This window comes from Dermacentor silvarum, chromosome 1 (assembly GCF_013339745.2).
Source record: "Dermacentor silvarum isolate Dsil-2018 chromosome 1, BIME_Dsil_1.4, whole genome shotgun sequence".
Classification (NCBI taxonomy): Eukaryota; Metazoa; Arthropoda; class Arachnida; order Ixodida; family Ixodidae; genus Dermacentor; species Dermacentor silvarum.
The window spans coordinates 294,144,601-294,168,153 of NC_051154.1; the positions used below are offsets into that span (position 1 = coordinate 294,144,601).

General features: G+C 48.3%; 1 protein-coding gene across 2 annotated transcripts; it reads right to left on the bottom strand.

The window, feature by feature from the left end:
• Window positions 1–18,484: 18,484 nt before the first annotated feature.
• On the bottom strand, window positions 18,485–22,313 carry LOC125942213 (uncharacterized). Of its 2 annotated transcripts, XM_049660369.1 has the most exons (3): window positions 21,781–22,313; window positions 20,997–21,132; window positions 18,485–18,767 (listed from the first exon to the last, which is right to left on the bottom strand). In XM_049660369.1, the coding sequence occupies exons 1-3, from the start codon at window positions 21,784–21,786 to the stop codon at window positions 18,604–18,606; spliced, it is 306 nt and encodes a 101-aa protein (XP_049516326.1). In that variant the 5' UTR covers window positions 21,787–22,313; the 3' UTR covers window positions 18,485–18,603. The 2 variants fall into 2 exon arrangements, 1 of the variants encoding a protein (XP_049516326.1); XR_007464908.1 differs by lacking the exon at window positions 21,781–22,313 and having other exon boundaries at window positions 21,008–21,749.
• Between the last annotated feature and the right edge of the window lie 1,240 nt (window positions 22,314–23,553).

Below are 23,553 nucleotides of genomic sequence, written 5' to 3' on the forward strand. Positions count from 1 at the left end.
GCATAGCGGTGTTAGTACAGTGTACTGTGAAAAACCCTCTACTCCTAGGCTCATCCTGATGCCCGAGGATGTCTCACGGTGTAGAGCGATGTAAGTTTAAGTATATCAAAGATCAAAGCCACCGGCTCGGACAACGGCACAGAGAATGGAGGGGGAAATGGCGCGGAGGGCATTCCGCGCACGCCCAAACGTACAGGCGCACTGCCGGCTCAGTCAGCTAAAACATAGCCTTCGAGATTTGTTTCTACTCGATCAGATCCCCTCTGGAGCGTTGATTAATGTGCCACTTATAGCCGAAACAAAGCCAAGTCGCAGATTTTCCGTAGCCCAAATATAGCCATATAGCCAACTCGTCGAAGTCGACGCCAATTTTTTTTTTCTGTAGCCCAATTTGGCTATATATTGTCACGTAGTAGTGACGGTAAAGAAAACAGTCGCAAAATTGTGTGTGACGAAACTGGTTGTTTATTGGGCGAACCTGTGCCCACAAAAGCAAGCTACACTCAAAGCACAACGATAGCGGCGAACACCGTCGGCGATCGTCGAAAATCTGACCAGCTGCGAAACGCGTCGGCTTTTATACCTGAGTCATCGAAGGTTCCACATTAATCCCTGATGCCCGCGGGTCTTCCAGAAAGTTCTAGACAATTCGCGTCGGTCATACAATCAGATAACATAAGCGTCGGTGAAAACAGGCAACGGAAAGAATCATCGACAACGTTCTAGAAACTTCTGATACAGGCGCGTCCTGCGCCGAGCGATAACGTTTAACATTTGTTAGCCGGTGGAAAGCGGCCACCGGTGAAAGATAAACATGTATACGTGTCAATACCCTCCCCTTAAAGAGCATCGTCCCGATGCTACAAACAAGAAAGCGAAAACAAAACCACGCGTACAGAAAGGGACAAAAATAACAAAGCAACAAAGGATCTAAGTTCGTCAGCGGGCGTAGAAAGGCTTAAGACGCACCACGTGGATGACTTCAGGTCGTGCGCGGCGCCGCTGTGATTGCGAAATACCGTCTGGCACGACCTCATAGTCCAATGCGCCAATACGTCGGATGATCTTATATGGTCCGAAATAGCGAAGTAAGAGTTTCTCGGTAAGTCCTCGTCGGCGTATCGGAGTCCAGACCCAAACACGGTCTCCGGGCTGGTACTCGACGTAGCGTCGTCGAACATTGTAGTGTCGGCTGTCGGTTCTCTGCTGGTTCTTGATGCGCAGGCGGGCGAGCTGTCGACCTTCTTCGGCACGCTGCAAATAGGTGGCAACGTCGATATTTTCTTCGTCGGAGACATCCGGTAGCATGGCGTCAAGCGTCGTTGCCGGTTTCCTTCCGTAGACCAGGTTGAACGGCGCCATGTGCGTCGTTTCTTGCATGGCCGTGTTGTATGCGAAGGTCACATACGGAAGGATGGCATCCCACGTCTTGTGTTCGACCTCGACGTACATTGCCAACATGTCGGCGATGGTCTTATTTAGGCGCTCGGTGAGGCCATTCGTCTGCGGGTGGTAGGCGGTGGCCCGGCGATTGCTTGTCTGGCTGTAGCGCAGGATGGCCTGAGTTAGTTCAGCCGTGAAGGCCATACCTCTGTCGGTGATAAGGACTTCTGGGGCACCGTGACGCAGGAGGATGTTCTCAACGAAGAATCGGGCTATCTCGGCAGCACTGCCTTTGGGCAAGGCTTTTGTTTCGGCGTAGCGGGTGAGGTAGTCCGTAGCTACGACGATCCATTTATTCCCGGACGTCGACGTCGGAAAAGGCCCCAGTAAGTCCATCCCAGTCTGCTGGAATGGTCGGCGAGGTGGCTCGATCGGCTGTAGAAGTCCGGCTGGCCTTGTCGGCGGTGTTTTGCGTCGCTGACAGTCTCGGCATGTCCTTACGTAATGGGCGACTTCGGCAGAGAGGCGAGGCCAGTAGTATTTTTCTTGTATCCTCGCGAGCGTGCAGGAAAAACCGAGGTGTCCAGCCGTTGGGTCGTCATGGAGAGCTTGCAGAACCTCTGGACGCAATGCTGAGGGTACCACGAGGAGGTAGTTAATTGGCTTGGAGAGCCGAGAATTTCTTCTTTAGGAGAATGTCGTTTTGCAAGAAAAACGATCGACGCCAATCCTCGCCTGAACACCTTCGGCACAATGACGGTCTTGCCTTCCAGGTAGTCTACAAGGCTCCTTAGTTCCGGGTTCTTAGTTCTTAGTTCTTAGCAGCAGCAGCAGCGGCGGCAGCGGCAGCGGCGGCGGCGGCAGCGGCAGCGGCAGCGGCAGCATAGTTGGATGGTGATACAGCTTGCATGTGAAGGAATGAAAGGCGAGCAATCTTGCGGCGACACGATATTTGTGGCCATTCAGCGCATGCTTTAGGAGCAGTGACGCTAGTAAAACTTCAGTAGTCAGAGTAAATACGGCACAGAAATATTATGTCAGCGAACTTAACTGCATGCGTCTCCCGATCATAGCCCAATTGTTGCTTTGGGACGTTAACTCCCGTACTCTAGAACATTTCTCCACTTAACACTCCACCTCGACTCGATGATGATGATTTATTGGCATCGCCTTTGAAACGGGGCGGTGACAAATATTCACCTAGCCTGCTTGAGTTATTCAGGTATGCTATACATGCTTTTCATTCTAGCATTTCGTGCACGGCGATTCGTGAAAAATGTGACGTCTGCGTAAGTCGAGGGGCGGCGCTGTGCTCAACTCGGTGGAGTGGAGGCGGTGATCATCATCCGAGTCTAGGACCATTGGGTACACGGGTACCTGTCATAGCCTCCTATATATTCTATGCCTACCGGATTATCGGCGATCCCATGGATAGCGGCCATCGTCGGAAGTATGGCGGTGGCGCCACTTACATAGGGTTGTCGCGTGCGAGCTTTTTACGCTTTTGGTGCTCATAGGTGACAAAAAATACGTAAAAGTGAATAAAAATTGTGTAAATACATATATATGTTAGTGTTGTGTATAGCAATATGAAGCGGTCGTCGTCAAAACTTGTGATGGGGGCGCCACTTACGTATTGGTCTAAGGTGTGCTTTTTGAAAGTAAACTTCGCATTTTCGACGATATCGCTGCAAGGAAAAACTTAGGGAAAGCCGCGAAACATACACAGCGACGTTTCCAATTCTGCGGCTTCCAAAAAAGAAATAGTCCGCAACCGCCAATTCAAACCTTTATTATGACAAGAGCGTGAATAACTTTCGTCATCCTCTACTGCTACCATGCGGCAGTTGCGATATCTCCGTGATGAGGTTTGCCGCTCCCTTCAATATGCTGATTCTTACCCTACGTAGGTGGCGCCGCCATAGACGGCGGCCTTTTCGCGCTCATCTGGCAGGCATGGATTATATAGGAGACTATGACCCTGTCAATCAAATCATCGTCATCGTCAACCAACCAACCAACCAAGCAGGAGAAGAAGCAGAAGCCGAGATGGGCCCCAAGTGCGAAAGATGCTTCAAGCTTCACCAGCATCGTCGCCGTCGGCGGCGGGTGGTGATACTGTCCAAGATCCGGCTGCCCAACCGGACGCAGGCGCTGGTGGTGACGGGCGGCGCGGTCGCCTTCCTCGTGGCGCTCACCCTGTCCGTGTTCCTGTCGTACGGCTCTTACGCGCAGGCCGTCGCCCAGGGCTCCAACTACACCGGTCGGTCGCATTCCAGCCCGGCCACTGAGGAGCGCAAGACGACCACGCCTCCTCCAGCGACTCCCATGCCGGCGCCATATGCCGGGTACCACGTCGCCGTTCCCGCACCCTTGACTCTGGATCCCGCCGAGAGGTTCGTTCTTCCGGTGGAGGACGAGATGTGACAAGCGGGGAAGGAACGCCCGACCCGGGCGGCGTCGTGAATTGCCAACTCATGCGCGTTTGTTGACACGTTCGTGTGCATACCTGCGCTTCCGTCGTCGCCGAGACAAATGCTTTCATCATCATCAATTAGCTCGCTCCGTGACAGCAAGAGACTACTGCTGGCCCGTGTTATCGTTGTTGTGCAGGTCTGACCGTAATAAAATGTGCATTATGCGAAAGTTTAGGTAAAAAAAAGACAGAGAGAGAGACAGAGAGGCAGTGGAGATGGTCGTGACCCCATTGTGGGAGCTGTATATGACAAGCGTGTAATCAAACGTCTCGTAGAACAAATGTTTTTGAAGCGGTCGCATGCGTGAACGTTTTATTGTCTCGCCGCGCAAATGGTGACACCGTATAGCCGTCTTAGGAGGCAGAGAGAGAGAGAATCTCTAATGAAAACATTCTACTTCCGATGTGGTACATCTAGAGCTGTGCTGCCGGTACACCAAGCTTTATTTACCTCTTCCTCCTACTTTTCCACTGCTGCTGTCGCTGTCTTGCACGCCTCGTCGGGAGGTGGTCGAAAGCGTACATATACATGGCAGGAGTGTGGCAGAGAGAAAGGCGACGCTAGAAACTCGTCTGAAGCTTTACATCGCGTCCCCAGAATGCCATTATATGCAGCTTCCTCTTGGCGGCTGTAATTGCATTTGGCCTCTTAATTCTGGTAAAATATACGTGTTGCATGCTGGTTGGCTTATTGTGAAGTGACGTAAGCGAAGTGGAAGCGCGTGCAACGGCCGCTGGATAAACAAAAAAGGTTTTTTATCCAGCGGCCGTGCGCGTGCATTGCTTCTTTTTTTGGCGCTTCACGCAAGCCCTGAATGCGTCTCGCGTAGCCCAAGTGCTTTACTGTAAAAAACAATCATGTATATTCTTGCCTATTGTTCTAATTTTTTAAACTCTCGCAACTGAAATGAACGCATGAATTATCTGCACTGCATAAATTTTCCGCATACCGTACTCTGCCGCGCCACGGATGGCCAAAGGGACACGGCCATGGAGAGCAAGCCGTTGAACGGTACACATTTTTAAGCGCTTCGGCTAGCTTATCTCAATCTTATTTCGAAAATATTCATCAGCACGACGTGTTGGAAGTTTACCATAGTTGTAGCAGTGTCATTAGGCGATGAATTCCACAACACGGGTCAAGCGACGAAAAGAACAAGCGCGCGCATTGATTCTGTCGCGGCGCCCGGCAGCCGCTGGGTTAAAAGCGTGGCGTGCGCAGCGCGCCAGCCCGTGGGATAGTGAAATCCGGAAAGCGCGTTCGAGGAGGAGAGTGTCACTACTTTTCAGAATAGAGGGGTTTTATGATGTTGTGGCTGTCAGAGTCTTTTTTTTTATTGCGATAGCAATTATATGGACACTCCAGGCGCATATCTGTCGTCGTCGTCGTGAGGTTCCGTATAAAGTCCAACGGCGATAAAATTGTCTCTGCGCGCCGTATGCTGTATGTGTGGGTGGAATCGTGCGAAGGTGAGCTGGCGATCGCGGCTCGATCTCGCGCACGCAAATGAGGGCGGGAAGGAAGCGCACCGTGCATTCAATCGCATTTGACATCTTGCGTACAGTGACCGATTTGCACGGGATCAGAGTGCGCTCACACATTACAGTTGACAAGGACAAAGCAACAGGCGTCGTCTACTATGTTGATGTTGCAATGCCGAATGAAGACTTGCCTATCCAAGTCAAGACAGCTACCATCATGCAGGTTTCTCGGATTGGCAATCCACGGTGTGTGAAGATAGTCTTTCAGAGCGACGCCATACCATATAATATCAAGGTGGACCATTTTCACCGCCCTGTAAAACTATTCATTCCGAATACTCTGCAGTGTCACAAGTGAACGCGCTCGTGGCATTGCTCCCGCGTTCGTCGTCGTCGTCTTCTTCCACATTGGCTCTGTTGCCGCTCATCATTCCAGCGTAGAATTTCACTTCTCTTAAGTATAGTGGAACGCGTAGAGCTGCTGCCGACACCGACCGCGTTTCCCCGCGTTCGCGCCGAACGCGCCCGCTGTCCGTCACTGCAGCCGATGCCTCTGGCGGCGGCTCGGGAGGTAAACTCACCAGGCAAAGTGTATCTCCGCGCCTCGGCGACGCGGAGCTATAGGGCCCATTCACACTTGCGACTAGGCGAGGTCGCGCGACCGATTGCGACTGGCGACCAGAAAACTACTCAAGACGAACGATGTTCACACTTACAAATGCGACCGACGAGTCGCAAAACCGAAATTTCTCACGATATGCCGTTCACGTCTACTTGAAATGTCATCGCCGCGTAGAATAAGCGTTAGCGTATACGGACGTCCTGTTCCTTCGCATCTGATTGGTTCAGCTGTTCTGCGACTGCGGTCGCGCGACTGAAAAATCGAGCAGTGAGCGACTAGCTGACCCGAAATGGTCGCATTTCGAGAAAAGCGACCATTTGCAACTACTTGCGACTGGTCGCTTTGCGACTAACTTGGTCGCGCAACCTCGCCTAGTCGCAAGTGTGAATGGGCCCATATACTCTGGAGTGACGTCATTGCCTAGATTCGTCCCCGCGCTCCTGTGGGGAGAAGCAAGGCAGGACCAAGGTAAATATATACCTGGTAGCGAAGCTCCGATAGAAGCCCATACGTTAAAAACATGGCGGTTCATCGGTGGTTCTTGGGGTTAGCTCCATCTGTGTGAGGAGGGAACACTTACGGCGGAAAAAATAATAATTTGACGTCATATTCGTTAAAAACAGAAGTGACGTCATTTTGTTCTCAAAGGCGCGAAATTTGTTTCCGGAGGCCTGCCATTAGAGCTGTATATCCTATTCAATATATGATCCTATTCAAATGCCCCGTCAGTCGACTTAATGGGCGTTTCAAGCTTTCAGCGCGGATAGCGATGCAGGAAAAGTTCAGCTGTACGGGTGTAGAAATCGCATCACTGCACAGAACATACTTTCTTTGGAGGCCGACGAACGCTTTGGGCGTAGAGGGCTCGTCCTTTCGTCGGACGCCAAGCCCGTCGGCGAGCGCTGTCCCACGAAAATAACTAAAGTAAAAAAAATTATCTGACGGTCGCAACTCACTACTCTTGACTGAACAAGTTTAGGAGCAATGAAACTAGGTGCGTCACCAAATTCAGACAAACGTCGACAAACAAAAGCAACACAACAGGTGAGGGGGTCGTATTGTAATAGGTGAACTTTACAAGCGCGCCTTACTGCCCACTTCAAGAGCTGCATTACAGTGTACTAGATATTCTAGTTCACTATAACTGTGATAATATATTGCACGCGGGAGTGGCAAACATACACATCTGAAGACAGTGTGCCGTGCGGTGGCGAAGAGGACACCGACTCTTGGCCAATACCCATGAGTGGGTATGTACTCTAAGGTCGTCGTCATCATCATCGACACCGATTCGTGAGCGTCGACAGCGGCGACTCGAAAAGCGTGGCTCGAGAAAGCGTGGCGCGTGGCGTGAGCAGTGCGGGAGGTTCGGCGTTCGACTGCAGAGGGCTTCCTCGCTGGGCGTCCGGCCCATAGGAGCTATCGCCGCTCGCGTCACAACGTCTGCAATGGCTGAACGAGCGTTCGGGTGAGCGGCCACAGGGCTACCTTGCCAGCTGTGGACGTGACCTGGTGGGCTGCTGCAGTCTGCTGCGCAAACTGCAGCCCGGGCACAGCTGCATCCCGGGCGCAAACCCCCCCGCCGGGAAACCGGGCACGCGGAGGCTTCGGTACATCGACTGTGGCGCAGGGCCACCTGAGCTCCTTGAGGCGGTCCGACCTGCAGTTCGACCCTGCTGTCAAACCCTGCTGTCCAACCCTACTGTTCGACCCTGTTGTCCGACACTGCTGTCCGACAACGGTTCCGCGACGTCTCCGACATGGCGACACCTGCTTCTGCATGAAATGTAGGCAGATTACGTTTGACTGATCTATATATATATATATATATATATATATATATATATATATATATGCAGCTGCATGTTTTCTAGAATGTATTTTGGGGAACTGTTGCGTGTGTGCCGTTTCAATGTATTACGTCCGTCCAATACAAGTCTGATGTGTGTTTGCGCTTATGCGTGCTGTTTCTATCAGTTTATGGAGTGATCCTGCACTCAACAACATCACAACAACCATACAGGCCGCTCACGTTTACGGTTCCGCCACAACGCCCCGACGCCCGCTCCGCCCGCGCTTACCCGATCACCGGACAAGCTAAACCTCTCTAATAACAACCCATCTAAAAGGAGGTAATGGTTCAAGTTAAAAGTTGTATAGGATAGATATATGATGCAGTAGCATATAGGTTTAGTTAAGGAAAGTGCCAATTAACCGCCAGGTCTTTCTCATCATTATGATGAATAACTATCAACATCAGCAATGGCTCTAGCGTCGTCTTCTTCCACAGCTGGCTCCGTTGCCGCTCATCATTCCAGTGTAGAATTCCACTTATCTTCTGTCGTCGTAATGGGGAGGCCGCGTTTAGCAGGGCAAGATCCATTGCTTAAGGGGGTATGAGCCACTGATTGTTCGTGTCCTAACGCGTGCTCCGCCGGCGCGTTCAGACACGTCGTCAATCGATCCTGTATGTATGGTAGGAGAAGGGCGTGCGTTAACCTATAGGGTCTAGGGGCGAGCCCCATTAAAGACACTTAAAAGGAATATGAAGGTCGCCTACAGTTCTATTTTTTTTTTTTCAAATCTATTTTGGTTGGAGTTTTCCTTCTCATTAATTCCGAACGCATATTTAGGTTTCAGTGCGGCCTTTCGTGTCAAAGAACTACCGGGACATATTAAGCCCACAACCTCGAACGGAAAGCACACCTTATTACGTTCACAACAACTCCCGCTTACGTTCGAATGTGCAGATCGCATCGCGGGCGCGCGAAGGATATAGGCGAAATGGTCGGCCGGCGGGCCGAGACGTGGCCGACGTCATATCACGTGACGTGCATGCCTAAAAATTTTTCGAAGGAGGTGCTGCTATAGGTGGATAGCAAAATGACGATGTCGTCAGCTAACGACTTCCGGTTCGGGGGTTAGCGCTTCTGTTGCTCCGTTCAGCCTTGTCAACAGTTTCTACAGTGCGATTTCCCGCTGCTCGCGAAGAAAACACGCTTCAGCAACGTGATTATGGTTGGCTGCTCGGCATTAGGGTGCGCGAACTCTTCCGTGAAAGGGAAAAAAATGTTTCATTTTCCATGGAATGAAGCGCACAACCGTAAATGGGCAGTTGCCGTCAAACGAGCGACCGTGAACGGCGAGCTTTGGGTACCGAACGCAGGAGCCAGAATATGTGAAGATCATTTCGCCGCAGGCAAGTGTTTTGGCGAATAACTTCGTCTACTAACGTTCTAGTACAAATACCCTCTTTTTAACAATCAGTTAAATACACACAGGTGCACCCAGCAAGGATCCTCAGCACATTGATTATGTGCCGTCTTCATTTCGGTACAACGAAAAGGCAACTGAGGCTGCACGAAAGAGGGAAGAGATCGATCGAGCTAACATCAAAATAATTCGTGCACTTTTCAGATACTTAAATCAGTGCTTTCTATCTGCAGTTATACACGACATGCGTCTCTTGACAAAAAACGGGAGACTGCGAAGGCCCAGCAGCCGACGACATGGCGCGCGCTGGGCACCGCTGCAGACGAAACACGGACGAAGCGATCGACTGTACCGTTTGCTATGGAAAGCGTTACCAACCGCCACTTATTAGGTTGACTTACCATTTATTAAAACTAATTCTAAGTTAACGAACGTTTATATGCGTTCGACAAACGTTTGCGCTTGATAATCGTTATATGACTATTTGACGCGACACAAACACGTTAGGGCATGAAATGCCTGCCACGTAAAAATACACGAGTCTAACATAAGTACGAAGGAGCGATAGCTCACACCTACGTTTTGGAACTGCCCAGCGGTGCTTATATCGTGGTTTTTCACAAAGTTCCGCAGTATATAAAAGACCAAGCGCGTGAAGCATGGGCATGAAGTGACGGCGGCATAGACGGCGTCGTGGTCCTGAACCGGAAGTTGTAGCAGAATACGCCGTACCCCACAATCCCTTGCGACAATCGAGATTTTGCTATCCACCTATTACACCGGTTGTAGATCCTGCTCCAGGCAGCGCACACTTATCACTCCGGACGCATATCGTATTAGATAAAAGAGCCATCTCATATAGAAAATATCAATATATTTAATTTATAAATGTCAAGCGCTACCAGATGTCTGTGATAGTGGCGCCTTCTGTTCATGTGGCCCGGCGCACAGTCATGTTACCACCTCCGGCGGCACTGGACTTGCTGCCGCCGCCGGAAGCCTGGTTCATCGGCGAAATAATGCTGGGCACCTTGTTTCTCTTGCACAATGCTGGCAATGCACAGCGAAGGCCGCCCTGAGCGAGGATGGAAGTGGGGTGGCTGCCGCGGAGTTGTTCCTGAACGCAGCGGCCCTGGGTGGGTAGCCCGGCACGTGAAACGCCGCGGTCGGTGACGGCAGCTTGTTCGCCATCGTCAGGAAATGCGGCAAAGGCATGTGGCTCGCGGTCGTCCGGTTCTCCTTTCGCTGAATCCTCGGGCCGTTCCGGTCCCTGGGCCGGCATGATCCTAAGAGTGGCGGGATTCGTCCCGGCGCCACCTCCCGGCGTCGTTAGGGGTGTCCACTGTAACTCATCTGCAGTCTCCGGGGCAGAGATGGAGTGGCAGTCAGCGCGAAGGGCTGGGTTGCGTAAGCGCAGCAACTTCTCCGGGTCGAGGTCGGCATCCGAAATGGAAGTGATCCTCCTGGAGCTCAGCGTCTGCCACCCCGTTTCGAACGGCTGGCTCGAGCGTGGGGATGCCACGAGGTCACGATGATGATGATGATGATGATGATGATGATGATTATGATGATGCGTCAATCAATGACACAACCCACTGTGGGGGCTAGGCCACGAACCGGGTGGTATTATGATCGAAATTTAAAATAAGTTTAGTTTAGAAATAATTAAGTAATACAAATTAAAGGAAAATAAATGAATAATTGAAGATGGGAAATGAACCGATAATAAAAGAATTAAGTAGTCTATACTAAGTTAGTCACCATTGCCTAGATAGGAATAGTGATATGAATTTAATAATAAATTAAACACAGTATGGACGTAAATTTTTGAATAATAATAATAATAATAATAATAATAATAATAATAATAATAATAATAATAATAATAATTGTGATTTTCTGACATTAATTTTTGAATTTGCTAAATCTATAATTTATTGAAGGATAAATAAATCAATCATGGAAAAATAGGAAAATATTAATAAGGCAATCTTTTTGTGTCACAAAGAAAATAATAAATGGCTCGGCAAACATTCCCGTGGCGATATCCTAACACTATGGCTCCAAGTGAGAGTATAACTGAACTGCTTAATGGCAGTCCTAGATTGCGAAGTGGGATTTCCAAACATCGTTGTCGATGATTAGAAAACCGCCGACACGATAATAAAAAGTGATCGATGGATTCTGGTTCATTGCAGAGGTAGCATAATGGGGATGCCGCCAGACCAGATCTGTGCAAGTAAAAATTTAGTTGTGGAGTACGGCAACGCAGCCTTGTAAATGTTACTTCGAATTGCCGGTTAAGACACCACTGTCGGTTCCAAGAATAATTTAGATGTATAAAATCGGTAGATTTTGCTAATGCGAGGCTTTTCTTGCCTTCGGTCAAAGAAAACTACCTATATCTGGCTGCAGTGATATGCGCAGTTGCCGGCCGCTAAGATATTGCCGGACCCTTTAAAGAAGCTCGTGCTAAAGAATCAGATATTTCATGAAGTTGGATGTCTCGGTGGCCTGGTACCCATACTAAATGAACTAACCTTAAGTGGGGTGGAGCTAATGTGTAAAACGGGTTCAAAGCTGTCGAATTTGTAGACGCGTTAAGCGCGCTGCCTACAGAAGGGGAATCTGTGACGATAACAACTTCTGTAACATTTAACGGTAACTTTCGCAATGCAAGAACTATTGCCAGAAGTTCGGCCTGAAAAAGTGATGTGTAATCTGGCAGGCGAAGTTAAAAAGACCAATCGAGCGATGGTGAGTCAATTCCCACGCCTGCCTTCTCTTCACACGAGGAAGCATCAGTCGCTATATTACATTTACTGGGAAATGGACCAAATAGTCTTGCAAAAGGGCATTCAAATGAGGTCCCGCGACCGATCCCCGCGAAAGATGAGGAGGATGATGATGATGTCTTTAAAACATGGCATGTACCCACTATGGGAGATGGGCCAAGAATTGGGCCCCTGGAGTTTTAGATACTATTTCTAGAAACTACAATTACTGTGCGATTTAGTAACCAAAACTTACAGATTAAATTTCCTAAACACTACAATTTATAATAGTAATGCTATGATTGAACACTCAAATATCACTGTGTACAAGTTGGTATTTAATTGTACAAGTAGGGATTTAAAATGCTATCCGTTTTCTTGACTGATTGAAACCACAAACGGCATCAAATACGTCTCTGTGGCTAAAGCCCGAAAGCATTCTTCGTCTCCATTCGTCTCCAGCCGCGATATCGCTTCGGGCTCTCGTCTATAGCAGCTCACGGAAGCAGTCCCCACACTACTAAGTCGCAGTTTTTAGAGCGGTGTGCCGACCCTGTAGTATAGCTGCTTTGGTATAGTATTACTCTTCACTTGCTTTGCATTGCAGTGCTCAAGTGTGAATGTGCACCGATTGTACGCGGGGAGATACGATCGAGGCTCCGCAAGAATTGTATACCTATGTGCGCAAATCACCAACGAGAGTACACCGGTGCTCATACCCTTATTGTCATGCAAGAACCGAGTTGTCTGCGTCATTTGCCACTGCGCAATAGTGTCGTTACGCTTTGCCGCAACTGAAAGCGATATAGGCGTAAGATTAGACAAATAAAACTAATGTTAATGACTGAATTGTCAATTACCTTACGTTATTGTGAAGTTTAGAAATGTTTCCAAGATGCAGTATTTATTTTCGAACGGAATGAAATGAAAAATGCGAGATCGCAGTGATATAGCACGATGTTTAATGAAATCCATAATCGGTGTACATCGTCAGGCTATTCAAATTTAGAGCACTTTTGTTGATAAAATTCTAAGAAAATGTATTCTTGTGATACGGTTATCACTAGCTTTAATTAAAACATGCATATATACATAATAATAACGTACGTTTCGTCGGCGCTCAGAGGAAAATGCACGTAAAACAGCAAAAGTTCAGGTGTGTCGCGATATTCAAGGTTAAAAAGCTTTACGGATACTGTGCATCGCTTTCTTTTCTTCTTTTATTGCGATAGCAATTATATAGACATTCGAGGCGCATCCGTGCCGCCGCCGCCGTGCTTTCAGGATCTCGACCACGCACGTGCGGCCCACACGTGGAGCGAGAGACGCGCAGTGCGTTTGGCTGCAAAAACGACGGAGCCAAGTGGACGCACCCAGTGTGTGTGGGTGCGTACTACGCCGCGGTGCACACAGTGGTTCGAGCGGAACAAACACTTCCCAGTATTCGGAAATGCGTCCTCAATTGACGCCCACGCTTGACTCGATCCAAATGACGCCAAGCGTGAACGTGCCCAAGGCGCTCATTGCGTTTCCTTCGGCGCGTTCACGACAGGCGTCATTGAGATCAAGTGAAGCATGGGCTTCAGGTTAAGGCGCACTTCTGAATGCGGGGGTACGATACGAACGCCGACGGTTTTCTTTCGGTCTCAGCTCGTGCACCATCGAGGTATTGTAATCGAGGTGCGACTCCCGCATCGCCGGAGGCGGCGCTGCAATCGCACCAGCGTTTTAAGACGCCTAATAGTAAGACGCTTAATAGATGTTAGCTAGGCGCTCTTTCTCCGGCACAGCAGCAGCTGCCTCGCGTGCTGTGTTGCGACAACCTGTCGCCTCCACGTATTATTTCTTAAAACACCGCCTGAGGAGCTTAAGTGCAACGCGAAACATTGATGTCGCTCTGAATGTTTCGCACTTCGGGCCACAACCTAAAAGCTGTTCAGTGGATATTTAAATTTAAAAAGAGCCCAATAATAAATTCCAACTCTACGAGCTCATTTTTAAATGAAAATGTATGTCTGTGTACTTTGCCATTAGCCCAGATATTAGCACAGCCAAGCCACCCCTATATTTTCCAAATTATTATTACCGTTAGCTTTTCAGACAACAAACCTTTCAGAAACTGCTCAGGACCAGTTATGTTGTTCCGAGAACTGAGTTAACTGACCCGACAATGACGACACAGGTGACTAATGGGAAGGGTGAGCGGATCGGATGAGGAAGACGGGGAGGGCAATTGAAGCTGTGTCTTTATCTATTCGATATTGGATTAGTTTTTTTTATTGTTGCCCGTACCAAGGAATTCTGGACATTGCCCCTTCACCATTCTGTGGAACTTCACGGCAATGCACAAGAGTATCTGAATTAGTCAAAATTTTAGAAAAATTATATTTCAAATTATCGGTCGAGTATCGACAAGTTTCAACTGACTGCGCCAAGAAGGTAGTCCCTTCTAACAAGACATGCATTATGGCACTTTGTGGGAACATTGGTGGCGCGTTAAAGCAGTGTTTTGGTCAGGAATGGGTGGTGAAGTCAACCGACAGATGCAAATCGTCTTGCACTCTGCCGGCCGAGGGCACGTTGACTTGAAGAAGCGCCAAATTTAAACCGTGAAGCGGTGTGTTTGTGTGTGTGTGTGTGCGTGCGTGCGTGTGTGCGTGTGTGTGCGTGTGCACGCGCGCGCGCGCGCGTGTGTGTGTGTGTGTGTGTGTGACTACCGGACAATTTGCTGAAGATGTAGGCATCATCTTTGGATCGTATGCCGCAAGCTGTACGCCGGAAGAGGCCTCAGCTGTGGGCGAACCAGAGTTTGATGTTGAACAACGAACACGCACCAGCTCACTCGTCGCTACTTGTGCACGATTTTCTGGGGGAAAACGACCGTTGGGCCACAGTCACCCTAATCGCTAGATATGGCTGCATCTGACTTTTTTATTTTTATTTCCAATGTTGCATTTCAAATGTTTGGAAACGGCATCCACACATTTGCAGAGATCAAGTAAAGTTCGAGGAAGGAGATGTTTGTAACTTCTAAATCTAAAGAGATGTTATATGAAAGGCGTTCCAAAGTTAGAAGCGTTGGAAGCGGTGTATAGCTTTTAAAGGGAACTAGTTCGAATGGAAGTAAGGTATACCTGCCAAAATAAAGTTTTATTGAAGCAGTGTGGTCGTTGGTTATCACACCTCGTAAAGTAAAAAAAAAATGTGTCAGATTTGGAGTGCGATATTTTCACAAAAAGTGCTGGCTAGATTGGCTGCATTTAGGGTGGGTAGATCCATTACCTTGTATCTATCTATCTATCTATCTATCTATCTATCTATCTATCTATCTATCTATCTATCTATCTATCTATCTATCTATCTATCTATCTATCTATCTATCTATCTATCATTTTTTCTTTCTTTCTCTTCTTAATAGCGAAGCTATTTAACCTGGGCGTTTGTCGTCAGGTGTAACGCCGAAATGTGGGCCGATCCTGGTGGTACTGCAGAAAGGGTCCAAGCGCAATGGCACGTACCGCTGTGTACTACCGAAGCTATTTTTCTTTCTGGGGTCTTACGCGCCAAAACCAGTTCTGATTATGAGGCACGCCGTTGTGGAGGGCTGCGGATTAATTTTGACCACCTGGGGTTCTTTAACGTGCGCTACAACGTCGAGTGTACGCCGCAAAACCTGCACCTGGAGATGACGTCACCATGCGTCTCCTAGCAACGCTTCGCCCCAGCTGCCGAGCCGCGGCTGGTTGCCGCGGCTGCGTAGAGGCGGAGCTAAGCCGTGACGTCACTGCGCCGACCCACGGGATATATAGCTCCGCGTCGCCGCCGCGGTGACACAGAAGCCCTGCTAGGCCACCCTAGCCCTGCCGTCTCCACGACGAGCACATCGCCGCGAAGATGGGGCGGCCAAAGGAGAGCGTCACTCCCGAAGGAGAGGAAGCGCGGCGCAAAAGCCGCCGCGCCGCTACTCGAGTGCGAGTGAGGCGACTTCTGTCCGATCCCGAGTATCGCGCCGCTGTCGGCGATTCGCAGAAGATCCGGAGTTACGAGCCCGCGAAACCGAGCAAAAGTGATTGAGCGTCCAGAAGCGTCCAGATACTTTAATGACCGAGTGCTGGTTGCTCCTTGTGCTGTTGATGATTCCGGGTGATCTTGCGCAATACGTGGCCGAGTTTCGAAGCATAACCACGATAAAACTTGGCTGAACCGAGATAATGTGGACCACTAGAGTGCACCACTAATGTGAAGCTACACCTATTGTTTTTGTTTTTCTGTCTGTGCGCCCGAATTTCACCGAAATTGTTTTCGCTATTTTGGTTCGCCGACTTGTGGCTGCAGGTATAACTAAAGTACATGGAATATCGCAGCTCACTGATAGACGGTCTAGGAAGAGTCTTATTGCGTGTCCACCTTTTTTTTTCTTCTTTAAATTGGGTGATCGTCATGGTCCTACAGTTGCTTACCCCGGCGTCAACGCCCACGTAATTCTGGACGACACAATTGATTGAGCAATGAAACAAGAAAGAGCGCCTGGCTCTTAAAGATTACAACGTCCTCTGTATCAAGCGCTGCTTCCGGCTTTGGGCTTCTCCGCGCTGAAACGGTGCCGGGCGCAAAATGGGCAATCTGTCCGTTTAGCAGACCTTAGGGCGGCCTAAGGAACATCGTACATATGCGAGACCTTTGCACAAGGACTGGAATTCCGACGAAATGTAATCAACGCCAGTTTTCTTTTCTCTCTATTTTTTTAACATTACTGTTTCTTCCTCGTGACGCCAACTTCAACGAAATCTATGTGTAGGGCGAACATCTTAGCGCCATTCCAAATGCTCGGCGAGCAGGAGAGGACTTCGAAGCGTGATGTGCAATGTACCCGTACATTCATTCTGTCACTGCTGGTTAGTTTTGCGGGCAGTACACAATGCGAAAGGGACGTTGCACAACTCGACGCAGAAAAACGTATATTGCATTGACATGAAAAAAAAGAAAAAAAAAAGGAAACGAAATGTCGCATTACCAAAAAAAAAAAAAAACCGACGGCGTCTATTGTATGCACTATCACTCTGATCAGGAATCACAAGCACTGTCATTTATTATATACTTCATTTTATCTGTATTTCCTGTATGACATAAGGTGTGTACAGGAAAGATGTAATAAAGCAATCCAACGTGGCAGGTGACTTGTTACGCTTTGCATAAGGATAGGTGATAGCGGCAACGTTGCCGGGGAAGGTTGTTTTCAATTCTTGGCTGCTCTGGGAGAAGAAGCGGAAAACATTTTTAGCACTGACACGAGGGCGAATAACTTGGAGTGCGGCAAGTGCAGTGAGATATGTAAGCTGCGCGCTGACAACGTGCGGCGCGCGATTAAATGTAAAATAAGATAACGTTCGACAAAAATTACGCCAGCCCAGTTGAGCACGACGTGATGCGCAGCATCACAGTTGTTCGGTGAAAAGAAATATTCTCACAAACGGGGTTAATTTTTGGCAGCTAAGCAACGAACGCAGTTGGAACGCGTGTGCGAACGGGTGGTACATGCAGCGGGAGTAACACAGTGGGTGTAGAAAATGAAATGCTAGATTAAATTAACTTCTCGTGCTTCGTTTGGACGACGTAGCGTTTACGTTGGGCGGTCCGTTTTCGTTCCAGTATAGGGCAGCGCGAGCTTGAGGCGTCTTAGCCGCATGACGACCACGAGGAGCTACGGAACGCTGTGCGCTTACGTTCCTCGAATTGGGCATGGGGTGAAAAGCTTCGTGGGGCGAGGCATTCGTGGCACAGCGCGATCAGTGGTCGGGCTGCTGTGGTTGAAGAGACCTTGTGACGTGGGTTCGATTTCGCCCCGCATCGTAGAAATTTCAATTGATTTTTTATTCATTCAAAGCACTATGAAAGCGATTCGACGAAGACGCTCAGTCAGGATGGTAGGAACAGTCGCCTTTTGTGGAAGAACAACGGCACGCTTTTCCGGGAAGTCGAGAGCGGAGGGAAGCCAAGAAGAGAGGCTTCATTACCTTCTAGATCTGGATAATTATACATGACGGTGTCGCATATGTTGCTATAAATTACCACCGTGTGCTGACCATCCATTGAAACACGTATTTTGTTAGGAAAATTATATTGGTTGCATTATTCTAGACGAATAAAAGCGATGTTGCTTTTAAAACCTCTGTGGCACTGTAATTTTTTTTCATACTATTCGCTCACCTTCCTAAGGAACCTACTGGAGCAATTGCTGTTAATAACAAACTAATTATGTTCACATTAAGACGTACGACACTCTAATAATTTAATGAGAGGCTGGCGCTTCAGCTGAGGTCAGTCGCAAGCGGGCATCAGCCTCAAATGAAAAATAACTGCTGGAGTAGAGTTGAAATGCCGGACGCTAAAGAAATTAAAACATTCGCACAAACAGCATAAGATCTTGACGTCACTGCCATTTCTGGTTGTACGTCATCTTTCTTTTTTCTTTTTGCTTGCTGTTAGTTGTTTTTCTTTTTGCTTGCTGTAGTTTTGGATGGCATTGCTGTAGGATATGCGATGTGTTGGGAGGGTAGACACCACAGTGGCTACAGCGAGGGAGGTGGGCAATTGTTGTGCACGTTGCAATTCTTCACAACAACAGCTTCCAGCGATGAGCTGGTTGCAAGTAATCAGCAACTCATGCGAACAATTCCACCACAATTATTCATTTCAGGTGCTGCGGAGGATCGAACAATCCACCACCCGGCTCGCTGTCGCAGCTGAGAGGACGGCAGCGGCTCAGGAGGGCAACCTGGAGAAGGTGCGCTCCCTGGCACTAGTCGTAGCTGGGCACCTGCACCAAGAAAGGGGGAAATAACTTGTTGTTTATTTTCACCTTTTCAATTTCATTTTATTCATTTATTGTGTTGTGTTTTATGAGTTCAGTTTATCTTATTTATTGTTCTTTGAGTTTTATAACTTCACTTTCATTTTATGCACTTATTGTTGCTTCACTTGAGTTTTAGTGTTTAAGTTTCATTGTTGCCTTGTATGAATAATACAGGAGGATTTTTGGACAAAAGGCGCAATGCGTGCACCCATTTTTGTATTGTAGTATTTTCCTCTTTCTATTTATGCTAATCCAGCTGCAACGCCAACATGCTTTCTTTTATTTACACATTTCGAAGACGCCTATAGTCATTCACACTGGAATCATAACAAGTAGTTGTCGCTTGCTGGTTTTGTACTGTGATATTTATATTGCTTCACTATGTTTTGTGGCTTACTGCACTCATTATGAAGCGTTACAGCATAGTATTTGCACTGTGATATTTTACTTTCAGCACAGTGAGCCTAAGGTGCAACAACTACAATGTGGTCTTTTTTTCCAGAGCACATAACTAGTCACTCTTTAAGTTGCATAGTTTCACAAATGAAAATGGCCATCATCATTGCACCACGCCGGTAATTGCATTCCTCTAGTTTTCGTTCCAAGTGAGTCATTGCAAGAATACGTTTCAAGTGTGACACGTTCTGGGTGCTGCGAGATTGTAGAGCCAATTATTCATGTTGTATGTAATTTATGTTCCATCACAGCTGGCAAGTGCACTCACCTTTCTGCAATTATGATTCACCTGTTTTTTTTTTTTTTTGCATCGCACTACAATTGCTGCCGAGAAATGAAATGCTTCTAGTCAGTGACTCATAACACTGAGAAGTGAACGGAAGTACCTGTCAAAGTCATACTTCACTTAAATGTAACTGCAAGTTTTATGTGCCGTGGTGAAAACGAATTCTGTGATGCTGATGTTGCAGTGTTCTCACATGCTTTGCTACGTGTAGCGTGCTGTATGTACAAGGTTCATGATGTACTTGTCATCATGGCGTGTGATAAAGTTGACCTTTGTTTTTTGTGCTTTTACGTTAATTTACGTCTACCCATTTTGACATGATGTGACGAGTGTAATGTCACAACACTCAGCGTTAGATTTTTTTGTGTGTTTGAATGCGCATTCATTACGCTTTACTTGCTTGCCTCATCTGCGTATTCATGCTTGCACGGAAGTTTTCGTACACCTAGCACAAGAGGTGGCTAGCAAGCATATTGCCTCGTTCCTGCCGATATACACCGAGCGCCCGAATGCACAGGATGCGGCGGTTGCGATCATTCTGGTGCGTTTTATGAAAATTATGCAAACCTTATCCTGATGGTGAGCACAGAGTGCCAATCACATGTACTCCTTCCATCAAGTCTGTCATAACTATGATGGGTCAAGGGATGGTTCCATTTCATATTTCATGTGACATTTAAAGAAAAGGCTGCTCTTTCACATTTCTATCATGTTTCATGATACACTAGGAAAGAAGTACTTAGTGCCAATTACTCATTACTACTATTACTCATAACCACAAACTATGGGAAAACAAACAGATGTTCGGTGTATCGACCTGAGTAGAAAGTAACAATTGCTGCATCTACATGCACAGCAAGTGGCATATCATAGCTAGATGCACACAACGCTTAAAAGCTGTTGTAACATCGCATTTTTAATGTTTCACGAGGAAAGAAGCATTTTGTGACATGCATATTGCAGAGAACAATGCTAGCTTGGGCGCAGCAGCAGATGCAGTTCTTCACAGATGAAGGGGCATGACGCATTGCCTTAAGACTGCTTCACGAGTACTACAGTAAATAAGTGGCAGCCTTGGAGACTCTTGCACAGTGAAGAGGGTACAATTGTTTCTGAGTCCACGGCTGTGGCATTCTTTTTAAAGGATTCTTTGTATAACTTTACTTCGTGTGTGTTTAAATTATCATAATCTGTCATTTGTTTTGATTTGGAAACCTTGGCCATCCGTATGGAGGGGTACTTGACGTGTATACAAATTTTTTAATGTATTTTCCGCTGTACAAACACAGCCCTGTGATAGCCTAGGGGCACTGCAATTTGTATAAATAAATTATGTATGTGTTATGAAAGCTCACAATTCCTGTGACATCAATATTTCTGTGACTATCAATAAAGTTGTTACCAACCAAAGTGCTCGGCCCTAGTTAGGTGTACACATTACGAATACTTACCAAGTGGATACTCACCAGGCTGCAGTTGTGCGACTAGGCGCGCACACAGTGGATTATGCTGCCACACCCAAGAGTCGTGGCCCGAACCAACGAGCCGGGGGTCCACAACAAGGATGCAAAGTTCCGAGTTGCACACCTGCAATGAGGAGCAATACAAAATAGCGCTGCAGATATGCTCTAAATCCCTTTTTGCCATTCATATGCAGAAAACAATACATACATTTACGCTGGTACAAGCAGCTACACTGTTTCAGTCATAGGCGTGCACAGGGTTTTGCATTTGGGGGTAGGGGGCGCATTGCCCCCCCCCCCCCCCTTTGTGCGCAGGTCTATGGTTTGCACTAAGTGATCGCTAAATGAAAACTTGGGGCACGATATTGCGCAAGAACACCCATACACGCCAAATCCTGCCCATGCAATGGTTGTAAGTACTTCCCTGTTCAAAATGCTTCCATCGTATCTTCCCTATAGTGTATCGATTTTTGCTACGACTGCTGCCCATGTTCCTTAATACCTCCAAAATGCACAACTCCATTGTGTATGCACGCCAGAACTAAAACACAATTTTGGAACGGCAAACGGCTCATGCACAGAAACACATGGTACTCATCATTACCGCCAACATGTCAGACTTCAACGAGCTCGTAAACAGTTCCCCGCATGTCCTCTTTTAACCGTTACATTACTAGTTATGCCAGCATGGGCATTAAACTGAACAATTGCTACTAAGGGCGAGTAAAAATGGCAGCTACAGTTTGAAGTAAAACATTCCAACGGTACTTACGACCATGACGTTTTGGGCGTAATAACCCTTCCTCGATATGAAGCTCGCCGTGTCGGCAGGGCTGAGTCCCTCTGGCTTTATAATGGCGATCAACGTGCCGTCGACGCACGCTAGCACGCCTGGAATGGCACCGCGTCGCGCAAACGCCGCCTTTGCCTCATCCTTGGCAGCCGGTGTCAATGAAAGGTCCACCAACTTTCTCCGGGCAGACACGGAAATGATGGCCTCCGTCACCTCGTGGATGGTGTTGCTCACGGCCGACTGCGCAATGCCTACTTTCTCCTCGCGACCAACGCTCCTCTGGAAGCTTCCGGGGCCGAAGAATCACAGCGCGCACAACACCTTTCTTTCTGTGGAAAGGCCACTCGCTCGCTGGCAACCAATGATGGGGTCAAGCTCGTCGCACAAGCTACGCATTGTCTGTTTGGACAGCCGAAAATGCTGCCGGAACTCTTCCTCCCTCAACTCTTCAAATGCATCATCTACCTCGGGTCGTCGTCTCCGCGCGACTGCAGCAGCCGCACAGGCGACACGAAAAGACACGGCAGAGAAAAGAAACGCCATTTTCTCCAATTGTTGGGATTCCCGATTTGGATTGAACCGGATACGAAAAAGGCTAACTGTCCGAAGCGCTTACGTTTTAACCACATTCTAGCCACTGTACTCGTCACAATTGACGTCATGGCGTTCGTCACGGTTCAAATTGACCAATCGTGTGCGGCTCGATGGAACGGACCGCCTCCGTTCCATTTTGGAACGCGTACAAGATCGCGCCCCAGCTTACAGATAACTTGCCGTCGACTTTGTACCCGCCGCTGCACGTGTCATCGTGTGATCCGCAGTGTCCGGCCAGACACGAGCAGGAATGGCGTCCAAGGCTACGAAGGGGAGGTCTTCGCGGACTGGACTTCAGGGGCGCGATCTTGTACGCGTTCCAAAACGGAACGGAGGCGTTCCGTTCCATCGAGCCGCACACGATTGGTCAATTTGAACGTCGCAGGTTGAAATTGACCAATCGTGTGCGGCTCGATGGAACGGAACGCCTCCGTTCCATTTTGGAACGCGTACAAGATCGCGCCCCTAGTTCCCGGTTGATCGCATCCACCGCCTGACGAGTAACTACGCAGATCGCATCGAGATCGGCAGCCTCGGTCTACATGGCGGCTGTGTTGGAGTATCTGACGGCCGAAGTGCTCGAGGTGGCGGTTAACGCGGCTCGCGAACACCGCGAGACGAGCATCGCGTCCCGCCATGTGCAGATGTTCGTGAGCAGCGACGAGAACTACGAGGAGCGCAGCAAGCTGCTGACCAACGTTACCATATCCGAGTGCGGCGTTTTGCCCAATTTTCCACAGGAGCTGCTTCCGAAGAAGAGCGACGGGGACCAGCCGCAGCAGAACGGCCACAAAGGTACCGATGCGGGCGATGGAAGCCGGACGTACTGAGGGTCTCGTCGGACGCTCCGTCAAACGGCGCTGCAGTTCAAAATAAACTAGCTCTACTACAGGCTTTTTGTCTTTGCCAAGTTTCTGTTGAACCTCCGTTTATGCATATACGCACGTGGAATTGAATGCGTGTGATCAGTCGAGATGCTTTTTTTTTTCGCCCACGCGTGCTCTAGACTTGTTGTTAGCTTCCCGAAACAGCGATTATCTGCGTGCAGTCAAGGACACTCGCAACATCACATTTACGGTAGTACACACGTTCTTCGCCGGCATAACATTCAGACGCGGCAACAGGAACGGTAAGTTAGAGCATTTGGTACCGCGCGCA